This window comes from Miniopterus schreibersii, assembly GCF_964146895.1.
Source record: "Miniopterus schreibersii genome assembly, chromosome: 12".
Classification (NCBI taxonomy): Eukaryota; Metazoa; Chordata; class Mammalia; order Chiroptera; family Miniopteridae; genus Miniopterus; species Miniopterus schreibersii.
Genome location: NC_138112.1, coordinates 8,079,685 through 8,097,339, shown reverse-complemented (window position 1 = coordinate 8,097,339; position 17,655 = coordinate 8,079,685). Strand labels below are relative to the sequence as shown.

General features: G+C 48.2%; 1 protein-coding gene and 1 long non-coding RNA gene across 16 annotated transcripts in view; one reads left to right on the top strand and one right to left on the bottom strand.

The window, feature by feature from the left end:
* Positions 1-12,793: 12,793 nt before the first annotated feature.
* On the bottom strand, positions 12,794-14,322 carry LOC308565684. The gene is made up of 3 exons (XR_014000062.1): positions 14,018-14,322; positions 13,705-13,877; positions 12,794-13,360 (listed from the first exon to the last, which is right to left on the bottom strand). It is a non-coding gene; the product is annotated as an uncharacterized lncRNA (long non-coding RNA).
* The window catches only part of NCAM1 (neural cell adhesion molecule 1), a 305,945-nt gene continuing 302,469 nt past the window's right edge, over positions 14,180-17,655 (top strand). For 4 of the 15 annotated variants that reach the window (XM_081155115.1, XM_081155117.1, XM_081155120.1 and 1 more), the window contains exon 1: positions 14,406-14,711. In XM_081155115.1, the coding sequence (XP_081011241.1) occupies positions 14,660-14,711 (52 nt within the window). In that variant the 5' untranslated portion in view covers positions 14,406-14,659. Of the gene's footprint in view, positions 14,712-17,655 lie in introns of all 15 variants that reach the window. The other 11 variants (XM_081155122.1, XM_081155121.1, XM_081155123.1 and 8 more) reach the window with 8 other exon arrangements.

Sequence of the window (17,655 nt, the reverse complement as noted above, 5' to 3'; positions counted from 1 at the left end):
GAGAGACACTGTCTTCTTCCCGACAATGCTTCAGAAGGCGGGGGACTGTCTCACGATTCCCCGTGGAGCACAAACGACATGAAACAGAGTATAAACGGTTGAAGGGGTGTAACCTATAAAACCAGGAAGGAGCTCTTCTCTTGTAGAACAGCTGGTTTTTAGGATGCTGCCCAGACCAACTGATTTTAAAGATTGCATGATACTAATGGAGTCATTAGGATTCATTATATTGCAAAAGGCTACTGGACCTTAGGGGGTAAAAAAATCTCCATTTTAATATAGCTTGACACAAAGCTTCGAGGAAACCAGATTCTCAAGGAACTCTATGTGAATTTTTGATCAGGTAAAGACCTTGGAATTAAAATTTTAATAAATTAATCATACAGCTCTTTTTTAATTGAGTAGCTATTCAGTGTCATCACTTAATTTTCCTGTATTGTATTAAGGTATATTACTCATCGCCGAGATGTATTAAGTGCTAGTGCCCTGCGAATGTTACTGCATTGAGTTCGCGTAACAAGCCTAAGAAGAAGGCCCATTATTGCCCTCATTGTATACAGCAGGAAGCTTTGGGTCGGTGAGGATGAGTAATTAACCCAAGGTCACCAGCAGTAATGTCACAGGGTCGGGCTTCAAGCTCAGGTCTGTCTAACGCCAAAGTATTCTTAACCTCCAGACCATATATTTTTAATGAGAACTGAATTCTTGTGGGGCAAAGTCACGTTCAATTTGTGTTTGTAGACCTCACAGCGCCTTGTACACAGTTGGCACTCAATACATATGTGCCAAGTAATTGGACACATTTGGTGATGGTGGACCATGGGCCAAAGCACAATCCATAATGTGACACATTACACCTCAGATTTCATCTCTGAAATGAGGAGCGGGGTTGCGCGTTTGCTAGGCTTCCTTCCAGCCTTAGGTGTGAATGCTGCTAGCCCAGGAACGCGCCTGAATGCAGTTTAATGACACAGACAAGAGGGAAGAGCATAGCAGGCTGAACAACAGGAGCTAATGCAACATTCCTTTGAACAGAACGTCTCCTCTGCCCAAAATACCCTTTCCCCACTTGCTCACTTGGCACATGTCCAGCGGTCCGCTCAACCAGCCTCCCCTCCGCGACACTGTCCTTGACCTCTCCCTCAGCACCCCACCCTCACACACAATCCCTGCCTCCTCGGGGCCCCCAAGTACACTGTGTGTGATTTGTGATTATCTGATTGTGGGTCTGTCTCTCCACCTTGTTCCCTAGACTGTGAGCTCCTTAAAAACAGAAATTGCCTCCTATGCACCTCCAGGTCCTTTCATAAAACCTCCAGTAAATGTTTTTGAGAGGCTGAGTGAATTAGCAGGCCATGTGCAGGGGGAGGCAAGGGGGAACAGTTTGACCTTAATAGAGAATTCAGGCCAGAAAACAGTGAGAAATTAAGTTAGTACGAGGTGGAATTCCAACAAGGAGAGTTGAGGCTTGTGCCCCAGGAATGCCCTGGGCCATTCATGGTAGGAAGTGACAGTGAAAAGAAATATTCTATTAGGAAAATTAGTGTAGACATGGTTTCCCATTAAAGAAATGAGTGAAGGTAATGAACTTGCTTTCTTTCTTAGCATGCTCTTAATAAATCCGCATCTTGTGTATTATATCTGACACTTACATGCATAAAAACACAGAATAATCTGATTTTGAGATGTCTTTCTTATTTCATTTTAAGTGAATGAATTTTTAATGAACTACTAACACAGTAAACAAATATCTTACTTAGGATAAACCAAGTCTGAATAAGTCTAAACAGTTGTCCAGAGCATATGTAGCACCCAGCTCAGGGCCTGGCACATACTAAGTGCTCAGTTAATATTTGTTGAATGTCAAGTTGCTATTGCACTGTAGTTGTATTCACTCTGGTTATGCACATGAAGGAAGGGTAACAGCCATCCACGGACCTAAACACTGAATAGTTTAGAAAATTAAGAGATTAAAAAATTAAAGATCGAAAGATCTTTTGTGTTCATGTTTGGAATACAAAATATATATATATATATATATATATATATATATATATATATATATATATTTGTATCAATATGCTTGTCTTTTTAATTATCTGAGATGTAAAACAATATTAAAATAAGTGCAAATCAGAACACATATCAAATGACCACTATAGATGGCAGCTCAGAAATGCATTCATCACCAACCAGACAGCCTATACTCAGTATGAGTAGCTAAATGGGTGGCACTTCCTACAAGTCAAACAAGGCCCTTTATTCTGGAACACCTTGGAGAAGCTGGTACCAGAAAGCAGCCCAGTCAATTTGAGTCCTCTGACTGCAGTGGTTTGCCATGTTTACCAGATGGTAGGCCACATTGCCAGGGAGTTGCATCATTTTGCAATATTGGGATTTAAACTCACAAGCAATTCCAGAATGCAAAAATGCAAAACTTTCTCCCTAACTTGAAGAAGAGCAGAAAGGTGTGGGGGGGGGGGGGAGGGAGGGGCATCCGCGGGTGCACATTTCAAAATGAGGATGGCGTAGGAGAGCTCTTCTGTGATATTCGGGATCTGATTTACGTCACTAGCTCCTCAGTGACTAAGCCTGACGCCATTAGACAAATGTTACGTGATGCTGCCTGATGGAGTGCATAATGATCTCATTTGGACCATCTGTGAGTCAACATTTATGCCCAGGGAAGGGTGAGGTTTTATCTTGAGTCCTAGATTCTCACAAGGATTTCCATAATTGTGCAGCTTGCGGATGGCTTCTCTCTATGTGTGTGTGTGTCAGTAGGGGGAGGGCACTATGCAGTCCTCCAAAGCTTGGCTTTCTTATGCATATTTATCACTTTCAAATTTACAGCTAATTGCTAGGATATTATTTCAGAAACAAATGCAAATCAGCCCCAGTCCCCAGTGCTCTCATCTACAGAGAAAGTGCAAGGGAAAGAACTAAAGAGAAGTGGCGGGCTCTTTCCTTATATTCAGAAACCTTGTCATCCCATAAGTTTGAGCCAGAAATTGGATATTATACAACAGGACTGTGAGCCAAGTCCTGCTTGATAGTAGGGCCTCATTTCTTGTGTGTATTCTACAGGTGCTTGTAAATTTGGTAGGTATATCTGAATAGTGTCAAAAGGATCGTATTTCTTACTGACGTTATGTATATTTCAAGGCTAACTTATCTTTATTCCTGATTTTGATCTTCCATTGGTGGTGGCTTTCACCTCTCTGGATTTATGTTGCCCTGGCTCTAGCCCCTTTTAAGGTAATCTTCTCACTAGTTTGGGGTATAGTGTAGTGGAAAAGAACTTGGGCTCTGGAGCCTGTGGCAGTTATTAGGATGTTCATTAAGTGTTTCTAATTCTCTTTCTAGGCACAGATTGTCACCTCTCTGCTCCCTTGAAGGTAGAGGTGTTTGTGTGACTAATGTTTTGTTCAAGGAAATGAAAGTGTCGGTGATGTGGCTATTCCCAGGGAGAAAATTTAGAAGCCTGCATGTGATTTGCCTCACCACTCTTTTTCCCCTTCTGCTCCCATAATTATAGCGACGTGGAGATGGAGTCACCTTCAGATGCAGTCCCCAAGCGAGGACAGCATAGAAGAGAGTCCTCAACTCACGTAACATAACCTCTGTTATTTTTAAGCCACTAATACTTGGTGGTCGGCTGTTACCCCTGCAGAAACTAAGTTATCCTGACTGATACCGGAGGGACAGGCGTGGGCTCAGGTCCTTGAACAAATTATGGAACTTCTCCCACCACCTCAGAGAGTCTTGTGAGCATTAAATAAAAGCATGTGAGCAAAGTGGTTGGCCCAGAGCACGTCTGTAACGATGTTTGTTCCTGTTCTTCCCAGAGCCGGCATCTTGTTTACCACCTTTGTGCCTAGAATAAGACCTAGAATATAGAAGACGTGTGAATAAATAAAGGAATACATAGAAATATTTAGGTGTACTTAAAGAGTGATTTATTTAAAAGACCCTTTAGCAATTTTTTTTATTCCTGCTCATTTTCTTATGTCAGTCTTTCTAGGGCACAGTCACTCAGAGAGACAGGATAGTTGAGGAGGGGAGGACACAGTTCTGAGGTTTTAGCTCTGGCTCAGCTAGTTGCTACCCCAATGGCCCTGGACTGAGTGGGACAATTTGCAACATCCTAAGCAGAGGTGGCAATGGCCATCCTGACTCCTGCATCATCCAGACTCTTTTGGAGAATGGAGCTCTGCTCTGAGAAGCACATTGGGGAGGGACATTAACAAACTGGAATGCACACGAGGAGCAGGTGACGGGCGAGAATGGAAGGCAGAGAGGGACACCGAGGAGTTGGGGAGCTATTGCTTCTGCTCCAGACACCCCATGCTGTTTGTTGTAAGGTTAACTGAACATGGAGACTGTTTGCGCTCTCAGTACATTAGTGGACAAAGTGAGCAAAAATGTTCCCACTTGATAAACTAGGGACTGTCCTATGGCCCACGGACACAGCACGCGATGCGCTTAATAAGAACAGTAACTTCACTCACTTGCTTAGAAATCATAGAGGGGAAGCAGCCTGAAATTACTGAGCAAACAGAAAGATGGAAAATAGGGAATATGGAATTTTGTCACCCCATTTCATTCCAGGCAGCATTAGCTGAGCAGCGGGGGAAAGCTTTAGACGGGCAGAAAAGAAGGCCACCGGGGAAGGACAGGAGTGAGCCAGGGACCGGGACAAGCCTGGCCCTGTGGACACCTGGGGGCTGCTGTGCCAGGGCGTGGAGGAGTTGCCACACCAGAGGTGGGCCCGAGCTTCACGGACACGAACAGGAGGGAACTGACGGGAAACGGAACCTCCTGCGTTGACCAAGGATAGAAGGAGCAGAACAAGGGAGGCTGGCGTCAGAGGTGGCCTGAGACCTTCGGCCCAAGGCTTTCTGTGAGACATCGTCAGGTGAAATCTGACACTGGCAGTGGGACCCGTCATTGCCTCCACTCTGTACTTTCTCCTCTAAGTAATTCTCTCGTGGTGGAAGGGTTGCTTTTCCCACATAAAGATAAGTGGTCCTGGAAGAAGTTCTTCAAGACATTTACTCAGGGCTTCCACCATGAGCACTGAACACCTATTATGTGGCCGGCGACAAACTAGGTACTAATGATGTAGGGATTGGAGTTAAAGCCTCTGTCCTGAAGGACATCACAGGCCAGTGGGGGAGATGAGTTCCGAAATGAGAGGTCAGACTGCGATGTGAGTGCCAAAGGATTCTGGAGGCAGCTGGGAAGAACCCCTGGCCCAGGGACAGGTGAGGAGCAAGTGGTGGGAGGCCAGGGAGGGGCCGACCTCGGGACGCGAGCCTAGGGGGAGAGCGGCAGAGGGCCAGGCAGGCGGCCGGCCCAGGCGGCTGCGTGTGGGTGCTAGGCCCGCACCGGGCACAGAGCGAGAGTGAGGCTGGGGACGGGCCTGGGGGGGCTCGGCTGCATCCTAAAGGGAGTGTTTTCTGGGAGAAGTGACACTTTAAGCTTTGACCACATATTCTTCTTAGGGAGATGGCTCTGGAGGTTGGGGAGGCGCCTTTGAAGGGGGGAGGAGACGCCGGCAGGCCAGTCTGGAGGCTGTGGCTGCAGCCCCTGTGACACAGGACGAGCCTGAACCGCAGCTCTGGAAGCCGGGAAGAGATCCTGAGCCAAAGTCCCACTGTGAGGTCGCCTAGAGGGCTCTCTTGGTTTGTTTATTGATCCCATTCTTTCAGTAAGCATTTAGAGCGAGGACAATTACAATTAAGGTGGGGGGTGCGGTGGGGGTGGGGGGTGGGGGGATGGGGTGGGAGGGAGGAGCTGCTGGGACCAGAGGCCTGGTGTTTGTCACTTTTGGCCCCTGCTCAGGGAATCCCTGAATGGGTTCTTCCTTTCCGATTGTTCCTTTGCTGATACGAGGATAGATGGGGGTTGGGGGGAGCCTCCCGTCCTGGAACAGGCCTGGCCCACTCCAGGGCATCAGCAGATGCACCAGGGAATTTCTCTTCAGGAGACAGTGGCTGCGGTAAGTACCATGTCTCCTCGGAGCTCCCTGGAGCTCAAGGGATAGAGTAAGGACAGAAATAGCTTATGGTCTTTGGAAGGTGTGTACGGTGGTCATGTAGACCCCTGCTGACTTCAGAGTTCTCTGGGATCTTGTAACTAATGTAGAGCCGGCGACACGCTCCTATTTGGTATTATGTGTCTTCAGGATGGTCCAGAGGCTTCTCAGGAGAGAGGTAACGCAGTGTGTTGAGGAGGGAAACAGTTTGGTTCTTCTTGCAAAGAAGTGGGGGTGCTGGTGGTGAAGGCGGGCTGAATGCCTTTGCTTTCCACAGTGAATGCTTGTCTTCTCCCTCATCTTTGTCAACTCTTCTCTCACTCTCCAAGATGCTCGTGCACAGGAGAAAAGGTGCCACTAGTGGGCACAAGCTCTATGGATGGGCCTCTCTCTGGCTCCAAATATATAGATGAGACTGTAGGGACCTAAATTTAGCTTTGGCTCTGCCTACCTGGCTCCTTTCCTTGGCACTGGAGTCGATGCCTGATGGTGCTTTGGTGTGTGACCAAGAGAAGCTGTACAGCCGCAGAACACAGGGCGGAATGGGGTGAGAAAGCTGGGCAGGATTAAACTGGAGAAGTAATGATAGTAGGGGGAGAAAGGAAAATATTTCTCTCTCTTACCCTAAGCCAGGGGTAGGGAATGTCCAGCCTTTGGGTCATTTACACCAGCGAAATCGTTTGGTCTGGCCCTGCCAAGGCAACAGCAGTCAGGACTCGGAATTCGATAACTCTATGAGCTATTTTCATAGCTAGTTTTTAAGTTTATAATTTGTACGGCCAGCAAATGATATTATAAATATCTGAATGGCCCTTGGCAGAAAGGGCCCCAGCCCTATGTGATGCAATCAAATTTTCTGGAGCATTAGTTGTCTACAACCACTATGGCAAACATCCATGAAGATATCTTAGCTTACACCTTAAAACAAGACCAACTTCTACTTGGGGCTAGCTAATCACTGATGCGGCACTTCTGTGCCTTGATCAGTCCCCAAATGTCATTCCATTGTTGCAGGAACTCAAAAAAGGAATGAGTAGGGAGCCTATTGTCGCCATAACTAACATTTATTAGGTACTCACTTTCAGCCCAGGGAGTGTGAACTTGTTCTTGTCAAGGTTACTAATGACCTTTATATTCCCAAACTCTGGTGGGCACTCTTCTCTGCCATATTTTACTTGGCCTCCAGGCAGCATTCATCACAGTGACAGATCCCTCCCTTTCTCAAGTTTCTCCTCTCTTGGGCCTGAAACTCTGCTCTCTCCTAGATGGCTTCTTGCCTTTCTAGCACCTCACCTCAGTCTTTCTGCCTGTTTTGCGTTCTCCACTTTGAACTCATAAAATTGTTGTTTTTCAGGATATGGACATGGGCTTCCTCTCTTCTCTCTCCACGTTTTGGCGGGGTGATCTCATCCTTTCCCGTGGCTTTAGATATCAATCACCCTGATGACTCTGAAATTTATGTCTCCTTCTAAGGCCTCTCTTTACTGACTTCCATACTCACATCTCACCACCAACTTGACATCTCCACTTGGATGTCTCACAGGTAGATGTGACCAATCCAAAGTCAAACTCTTCATTTCCCTTCCTCTTCAAGCAAATCCTGCTGCCACATTCTGCACCTTGACTTCTCTCTTTCCCACACTCATCAGCAAGTTAATCTCCCCATCTCCTCTTCCCCGGATTTTTGCAGTGGTTTCTAACTGGTCTCCCTATACCCACTCCTGCCTCCCTATAAGCCACTCTCCACACAGCAGAGGGAGTGGTTATTAAAACATGGACAACAACTCATGTCACTTTGCTGCTGAAAGTCCTTCAGGGGGCTTTTATGAACTCTGAATAAAAGACAAGCTCTTTACTTTAGCCTTAAAGGTGGCTCAGATGTGCTATTTATGGTTTGTCCCTCCCCTGCTTGCACCTTGCATTGCAGCCACTCGATTCTATTAGTTTCTAGAACCACCCAGATTTTTCTGACCTCAGGGTTCTTTGCACATTCCTGGTATGCACCTCCACATGCTCTGTCCAGGGCTGGGCACTTCTCCTTCTTAGGTTGCAACCTACCTGTCACCTCCTTGAGGAAGCCTTCTATGATATAAACTAGAGCTCTACTATCATTCTTTACCAAAGAATCCTGTTTTTTTCATGACTCTAATTACAGTTTGTAATTGTTTTAGTCTTTGTTTAGTTGTCTTCTTGACAAGCCTTTAAACACGTGTTCATTTAGTTTTTTTTTTATTCCTCACGACTAGGACAGTGCCTTGCATGTGATAGGTGCTCAATATATATCTGTTGAATGAAAGACTGTCAGGCCTGCACTAAGCCCTCTATGTGTGTTATTTTAATTGGTGTTCACAAGAAGTCTGAAAGATATATTACTCTAATCCTATTTAATGAACAAAAAAAACAGGCTTACAGGTGTGAAACACTTTGCCCAAATCCACAGAGTCTACAGGTGAGGAAGCTAGGACTTGAACTTGGATTGTCAAGCTCCAAGACGTGAGTACTCACCCACTTTGGCGCTGGGGTGTGTAGGAGGAAGTGTAAGAGGGAGGAAGGAAGGTGCCGTGTCTTTAACTTAGCTCAGTCTCACTTAGTGATTTATAAGATTTTGACATGAAGATCTTGGCTCCTTTCTCCAGCCTGTTAAATCACTTGTTTCAGAGGGCTTTTTCCAAAGACAAAACAGGGAGTGAGGCAGCCTGGGGTTTGAGTTCATTTCAGAGCCAAGAAACCATTTAAGCCCTTCTTCTCTCTGCTAGCTCACTGTAACTTTCCAAAGCTGGCTGCACAGTTTATGGCCTGATTTCTGTGATCTGATTCTGCTTCATCTCTCCATATCTACACTGAAAAAAGAGATCATCCAAATTGGCAATTTCTGATAGTTCCCTGTGACTGAGTTTCCCATAGTTGCGGAGTGGGATGTCTAAAACATACTCACCTCCAAGATGTCAGCATGCCTCCAGTACTAGCCCAAATAACAACTTTGGGCAAATTAGAAGACAGCACCCCTCAACCTCTTCCAAAATCCCAAAGACCTTTTTCCCCGCAGAAATAGAAAAATACATCTTAAAATTCATATGAACTCTCAAGGAATCCTGAATAACCAAAATAATCTTGAAAAAGAAGAAAGAAGTTGGAAGTCTCACACTTCCAGATTTAAAAGCTTACTGCAAAGCTATGGTAACCAAAACAGTGTGGCATTGGCATAAAGACAGACTATAGACCAATATAATCGAATAGAAAGGCCAGAAATATACCCTTGCATATATGGTCAAATGATTTTTGACAAGGATACCAAGACCATTCAATGGGGGAAGGACAGTCTTTTCAACAAACGGTCCTGGAAACTGGATATCCACATGGGAAAAAAAAAAGAAAAAGAAATTGGACATTTACCTTACCCGTACATAAAAATGAACTCAATATAGATCAAAGGCCTAACTGTAAGAGTTAAAACTACAAAACTCTTAGAAGAAAACATAGTGGAAAAGCTTCAAGACTTTGGATTAAGCAATGATTCCTTGTCTATGAAACCAAAAGCACAAGCTACAAAAGGAAAAATAAACAAGTGGGCATTCATTAAAATTAAAAACTTATGTATCAAAGGACACTATCACGAGAGTAAAAGGGCAACCCATGGAATGGGAGGAAATATTTGTAAATCATGTAGCTGATGCGAGGTTGGTATCTATAATATATAAAGAACCCCTACAACTTAAGAACAGCAAAACAAACAAAAACAAAACAACCCCTCCCAGCAGATAAGCCAATTTAAAAACAAAGAACTTGAATAGACATTTCTCCAAAGAAGATACACAAATGGCCACTAAGCATATGAAATGCTCAACATCACCAGACATTAGGAAAACGCAAATCAAGACCACAATGGGATACCACTTTACACACGTTGGGATGTCTATTATCAAAAAAAGGGGGGTAAGGAGAGAAGAAGGGGGAGAAGGAGGGGGAGGAAGAAGGAAGAAAAAGAAGTGTTGGCAAGAACGTGAGGAAATTGGAACCATGTGCATTGCTGGTGGGAATGTAAAACGATGCAGCCACTGTGGAAAAGGGTATGGCGATTCCTTAAAAACTTAAATGCAAAATTACCATACTCCCCAGCAAGTCCACTTCGGGATATACCCAAACGAAGTGAAAGCAGAGACTCAAAGAGATACTTGCACGCCCAGGTTCATAGCAGCATTATTCACAGCAGCAAAAACCAGCGATGGATGAATGAATAAACAAGTGTGGTGTATTCGTGCAATGGAAAATTTGAAGCGTACCACGACTTAGAAGAACCTAGAAAACATTATGCTAAGTGAAATAAGACCATCACAGAAGGACAGATGTCTGTTTCTTCTTTATGATGTAATGACTATTCAAGTTCACAGAGAAGGAAAGTAGAATGGTGGCAACCAGGCCCCTAGAGAGGAGAGGGAATGGGGGGCTGATGTTTAATGGGTTACAGAGTTGGGGAAGGTGGAAAAGTCCTAGAGATGGATACCACTATCCATCTTGTGATGATCACACAACAACATGAATGTATTTAATGCCACAGAAGTGTACCCTTAACAATGGTTAAAATGGTAAATTTTATGTTATGTGCATTTTACCACAATAAAAAAATTGAATTTCTAAGAAATTACATTTTGATTGACAGCTAGAATTGTCTAATGGCTGCTGTGCTAAGCTCCCAGATGCCATTTTCGGGACTGGGGTCATAATCTCCCAGATGCTGGGATGCTCTCAGCTACTAGTCTCCAGAAATTGCCTTTGGCTGACGGGAGCTGCCTCGAGGCCAGGTTGCATTCCCAGGGCCGCCTAAATCAGATGACTCTTCAATGTGAGGATATTTCAACCAGTTTCACAGCTCCCGGGGGCTGACCCAGGCTTTACTGGCCTTCACTGCAGCCCAACTTCTCCCTCTTTCCAACTTCTATTTTTCAGGAAGTTTCTTAGGAAGTATGAAAGCACTTTCTAAAATACTTCCTGAAAAATAAAAGAAAAAGGAAGGAAGGAAGGAAGGGAAAAGGAAAGAAGGAGGGAGGGAGGGAGGGTAAGCAAACAGTACCCCATTCTTGATTCTTTACTTTTGCCTACTAGAAAAATTGTCATGAGAACTATATAAACACTTGGTGAGTGGGATTTGAAAGGCACCTTCCAGTTGTGCAGCACACAACCCGCACAAAGAAGCAGTGGTTCTATGTTGAGCCCTGTCTCACCCCCCTGCTTTGGGGATCCCCAGCATCATTCAGCATGACCCGCTGATGAGCTGATGTGTCCCCTTGTCCTTAACCAGCACCTGAGCCAGCCTGGAACGGAAGGGAAGGGAAACGTCAGTTTCCTCGGCCCCACCATGCAGAAGAACTTAGCAGTCATTTCTGGGGTTGACCAGATCTGGGATATGAGGGTTTGGAGGGCTCTCTGAGGGCTCCCTAGACACTTTCACTCTTTAGCTCCGTGGCCTTGATATTACCTTCTGGTCCTGACACCCTCCTAGGTCAGGCCCAGCTCTTTGGGCACCTCTCTGTGTCCTCTGTCTCTCCTAACCCCAGGTCACTGTCCCTTGCTTGATCTTAAGCTGCTGTGTTTTCCAGAATGCATTTTGCTGTGTCAAAATTCCTGAGTATCTGTGAGCTCTGGGATCAGGCCTAGGTCTCCCTGTCAACACCACCAGGAAAGAAACCCTAAATGTGGAAAAATATTGACCAGGGCTCTTTAGTCTAAGTTTGTTTTTCAAGTAGTCTAAAGTAGACCATAATGCGGTGGCAGTGGGTGGGGAGTTAGCTACCGATTTAATTTACTTTATAGCCTAACAATAAAATCCTCATATTAAAAGAGGAGAGAACAAAACCCTTTCAGGCCTCCTTCCCCCTCAAGCTTGCCCTCCTGTCCTTGTCATTAAACACGACATTGCCATTATCACACTGTTCCTCAAAAGGGTGGTGGAACCCCTTCCTCCTTCCTGGCTGAGCTCCCCCTTTTGTCCTGGGACAGTGAAGTCTTCCATCCCCACCTGTCCACGGGAGGCTGCTCTCTCAGAGGCACCAACGGCTTTCCCAAAGTCAAGTCCTTCTTTGACCACTTGGAAACTTTCTTACCCTTAGACTCGGTCATTATATGTTTCAGTTCTGTTTCTGTCCCTCTGACCACATTTTCACTATTGCTTTGGCCGTTTCTTCTGCCTAGAGGTTAAACACTGATGTTCTCTGGGGTCCCCTCTCCCTGCCTGTGTGTCTTCCACACATCTCCACTTGGATGTCCCTCGAACATCTCAGAATTAGTTTATCGGGGGTGGGGGGTGGAGAGGAAACTCAGTCATGTTGAAGTGAGATAGGATTTCCACACCTGCCTACATTGCAAAGCTAAAAATAGGGACATTTGGGGAGAAAAATAGTGAGAAATTTTTTAATTTTACTGACAGGGGCTATAAGAATGGAGGTTTGCCAAGAAAGGTGTGTTTCTCACTCTCGGTAAAAGTTAGAAATAAGACAGAAAAAAAAGTTATAAGTATTTTGGGTGTCCCAACCTTCACTTTTTTCCTTTCCCCTCAAGCCTGTTCTCTGTATTTTCCCTTCTCTCAAAACCTCTTATTTAGGAAAGAGCTTAATTCTTATTCATATAAGTTTATAAGGCTTAATATGGTAATTTCACATGTTAGCAGAAGCTCCTAACTGAAGCCAAAGATGCTTAAATACAGCAACCATTTAAAAAATCCACACAATCCAGTGTACCCAGCACAGGGCTAAACATAGTAGTATTCAATAATTATTTATTAAAAGATGTGCAAAAAGCATTAATTATATCATCAACCTCTAGGAACAACCTCAATCTCCAACAATGGGGAGCTATAACCATCAATATGAAGAAATATTACATAGCTATAAAATGAGTTCGAAACCCTTTTTCCTGGCCTGGGGAAATGCTTATACTAAAATGTTGGGGAAAATAAACAGGATTTAAATTGCTGCTATGCTGTCAATTATAAAAGCTGTGTGTATGTACAGAAGACTGGGAAAGCCTGTGGGTATCTCTGGAATCTGTGGGATTTGGTATTTTAGTTCCTTCTTTCTACTTTTTCTGTATTTCTGAATTATTTATGATTGGTATGAAATAAATATTACAAAAGTAAATGCTGTGGAAGATTGATTTGCAAGAAGTACGTTTCAGGGGTTATGGGAGTCACCGTTGGCTGGTGTGGCCTGCTTGGCCTACCCAGCACACGGAGAGGAGATGCCAGCAGCCTCTCCGGTCATGGCCTCCGGCTGGCCTGGCCGCAGACGACAGGGTTTTGAAGAATGGCACGGCAGTGGGGAGCGGGTCCTATAAAGAAAAAGGGAGAATGAGGTGACGTTGGTGCATTGGTGCTTGGCACATGGGCAGCCTCCCTCGCCCACAGCTTCCCTGTGCCAGGCTAGCGGGCTGGTCCAGCCTGTACCACACCTTGAGTCCCTGATTCTCCCTCACCTTTTGTTCCTGAAACACTTAAGCCTTGCTCAGGTGCTGAAACGTGTTTATTTCCCCCCTGCTTGCCTACCCTCTTCTGTCCGAAATGCAGCTGTAAGATTAACCGAGCCCTTCGTGTTGGTGCCTCATTTTACATGAATATCTTTAAGAGTTGAGGTTGCGTGCCCTGGCAAGAAAATATTATTTAACATCGTGCCTACCATAAAACCAACACAAAAAAAGCTTGGTGATGTTCATGAAGAGACCACAGATGTCCACATTTATACACGAACATTCTCCTTCGCTTATTTCTGGAAATAACCTTCTAAACATCCGCGTTTTCTTCTTAAGTTGAGTCGCTTCCCACCTCTTTCCCCTGAGCTCTGTTGCTTCTCTGTGGGAGAGCAAACTTCATAGTATAAACAAACAAACAAAACAAAAAAAACGAACCCCCGCAACAACAGCAATCCCCATCCCTCTCTTAATTTCTAATTTCCTGCACTTAAAAAAAAAAAAAAAAAGTCCTAGACTTACCTTGTGTTTCAAGGATCTCAGAATCTCTCATGGAGAGATTCCACAACTTCGAAAACCTAACGAAACCTAGGATTTTGTTTGTATTACGTGCTGTTATTCAAACATCCAGCCTCCTGGTTGAGGAAGGCTGGCGGGCGGGAGGGACCGCGGCGGCGGGGGCGAGAAGAGCGGGGAAAAAGCAATCCCGGCCCCGCCGGGGGACTGCGCGTGAAGGAGCCCGCTCCGCCCGGGCGGCTCCAGGCCGCGTTTTGCAGGCGGCCGCATCTGCCTCCCGTGTCTCTCTTACCTCCTTGATGTTCGGCACTATTTGTGGCCGGCGCGGTGGAAGGACACAGTGAGGTTCTCACCCCGCCCTCCGCCCCCCGCTCCCATCCCCAGTTCCATCAAAGCAAACCCGGGCCAGCGCAAGGATCTCCGAGTTGCGAGTGTGCTGAGGCTGGGACTGTCACTCATTCTCCGCTCAGCGCGTGAACGCAGCTCGGCAGCCGCTGGCAGGAAACAATTCTGCAAAAATAATCATACTCGGCCTGGCAATTGTCTGCCCCTAGGTCTGTGGCTCCAACGCCGTCCACACTCGCTGCGAGGAGGGGGTGCACAGACTTTTACCGCGGCAAGAACATCCTTCCCAGCCAGCAGATTACAATGCTGCAAACTAAGGATCTCATCTGGACTTTGTTTTTCCTGGGAACTGCAGGTACCTTAAAAAAAATAATTCTTCTTCTTAATCTGATTTGATCATTGCTTTCTTCTCCCTGCTGGTCCCCCGAGGGACGCTGTTAGTTTGGGTGATTTTACGGGTGATGTTCGTGGAGCTGAGGAAGGAGCGCGTCGCCCTTGCCGTCCTGCCGAGCCCCGTGCCCTCCCGGCCGGGCTGGACCCGGGCTGCCGGCCCGCGCAGCGAGCGCCCGGCGCCCCTCAGCCGGCCGCCTTCCACTCCGTGCGCCCGGCCCTGGGAGCGGAGCCGCCGGCTCGCGGGGCCGCTGGGGCTGCCCGGGGATGGGCAGCGCTCCTTCCCCGGTGGCCGGCGGCGGGCGACGCCGCGGCCGGTGCCGCCGCCGCACGGAGAGGATTCCGCCGGGCAGGGGCTTGTCAGCTCGGGCTCCGGGAAGAGTGAACAATGAAGCCGGGGCAGCCACCCCACGTTATTCCCCAGGTCTAATAACGTGGGGCTCGCCGCCTCCCCGCCCCCTCCCCCCCCCCGCCGGGGGGAGAATAACGGTTTGCAGAACGGGGCGGCACGGGCAGAATCTCAGGGCTGTGCGGTGGTATCGCACCCCCGTCGATATGACGTTAGTTTTTTATTTTCCAAATTGCTGGTTAGTTGCAAAGCCTGCTTTTGCCCCAGAGCTCGAAGGGATGGGAGGGTCGAGCGGCGCGTTTTGACAGGAGGAAGTGCGGAGGGGCGGAGGGCGAGGAGGGCGTGAGCCGGGCTTCCCAGTGTGCGCGCGTGTGCGCGCGTGTGCCTTCACACGCACCGAGAGCCCAGTGTTCCTCGGTGCGGCGCGAGAGAAGAATGGCAGGTAGCCACCCGAGACGCCTCGCCCCGGTCTCCTTTCTTTGGGCGAGGTTCCTGGTCCTTGCAAAGTGCGAACAATAGGGAGCTAGGAGGGAGGCGGTAGTGATGCCGCCGCGGGTGGCGGGTGCTTCGCCGCCGCCCAGCGAGCCTCCGCGGCCGGGGGGAAGGTTTATTTCATGTTGGGTGTTTCCATCCCTGCCTCTCGCTCGGATTCCTGGTGCGTGCCCACCCTCCCCTCCAGCTGCTTCCCCCACCCCTCCCCACCCCAGGATTGGCGACTTGGCGCTGCTGGACGGGATGAGGGAAGAAAAGGAGCGGGGACCGCAGAGAGCTGGGCGGGGTGGGCGGACATTCTGGGCGGGGGGCGTGTGCTGGGAAGTCCCGTAGGAGAGCCGCGCCGAGGGTGCTGCACGTCGCCGACGCCGCCGCCAGCTGCCGCTGGAACTGCCCCGAGACCCGCGAGCCGGGCCGGGGGCGCGCGCGGGACGGGCCCGGGCGCACCCGGCGCGCCCCCTCCCCGGGCGGCAGGGGAGCAGCGCCCGGCCGCCGCCGCCCGCCGGCTCGGTGCCTCCCACGGCGACCAATCAGAGCGAGGCTGGCTGGGCGGGAAGCCGCGAGAGGCTTTCGTTGCGGCGTGGGTGGCGGCCGGGAGCTGCCGGGACGGTCCCCGGTGCTCGGGGCTAACGGTCTCCTCGTCCCCCCGCCGGGAGGGACCCCGCCCTGCGGCCGGTCCCCCGCCTCCCGGCGGTTTCCGAGCAAATAAAATGGAGTCTAGGTGGTCGCCGCGCGGTGCTCGCTCGCTCGCGCGTCTTTCACGCGGGATCGGAGCCTCCCTCCCGCCCGCGCCGGCACACACACCGGCGCCGCGTCGCTCCGGCCGGGCGCGCCGCCGTGGAGGGCGCGGTGGCCCGGCGGGCGGACGCGCGCGCGCTGACCAGCCAGCCCGGCCCCGGGGCCGCGGGAGGCGGGGCGGCGGGGCCCGCAGGCGGCCAGCCGGGTCCTCGCTGCTGGGTCCCGCAGCCACCTGGCTGGGGGCTGCTCCGGGCATCCCCTTTCCGTGGTGCCTGTGGGTCGCCCTGGCGCGACCCCCGGGAGACGGGGTTTGCTGGGACCTCCTCCCATTTCCGTGGGAACGTGACGATGGAGCCCCAATCTTAGGCAGGCCCTTGGGGGAGCGCCAGGCGGTTCTTTCCATCATGGCGATGGGTGTAACCCTCAGGGTTTGGATGCCCAGGGAGTGACAGGGACACACGCCCAGGAATTCCAGGCTAGGGTGGTCCCTGCTGCCCAGGCGAGGGTGAAATTCTGACCCCTGGTCCCTGCAGGGAAAGTGTCCTCATTCCCGACCTTAGGACCAAGAGGATGGGCAGAAGGCAGACCGTGAAACGCATCCAAGGGAGCTCAACAAAACAAAGAAGGTGAACCGTTTTCCAAAGAAATACTTATTGTTTCTACCGTAGCTTTTTTTTTTTTTTTTAAACTGAAGAATTCCAGTCAGAGGGTCAGTACAAAAATAAAAACAGTAATACACACACACACACACACATTTTTGGCCTCAAATGTGGTGTCATCTCCAGGGACAATGGTAATTCAGTCTCTCTCCACTTGGTGCATTTGACACGTTAGATGTAAGGTGTGCTAACTTAATATACCAAAGAATCAGATCTGCTGGCCCCTCTCTTATTTTGGTGTCTTCTGCTTTTTAGGAATAAAGTGAAATGTTGTTGGATTACAGCAGTTCTGGATGTTTTGTGGAAAAATTACTTGATAGAATGATCTAGAATGGTTGTAAGTCATATGTTTCTTTGGTAATTTTACAATACTCTGCCAATTTAACTTGCAAAAATCAAGAAATGGATAGGACTGCTTTTTCGAACAAAATAGCACCAGAATAAGAACAAAGAGCACCTGTGCTGCCTCACTAAAGATAGATAGTGCTTATGTGTATATATATAGTGTGTGTGTGTGTGTGTGTGTGTGTGTGTGTGTATAATGTCCCTTGCTAAACAAAGATGCGTTTCAGCAAAGTTTGCTGTGAGCACAGTTATGGTGAGCTATTATTTTTTCATTGATTTTCATTTTAAGATCAGAAATGTGTCTTTCTGAACAAAATTTAACTGAA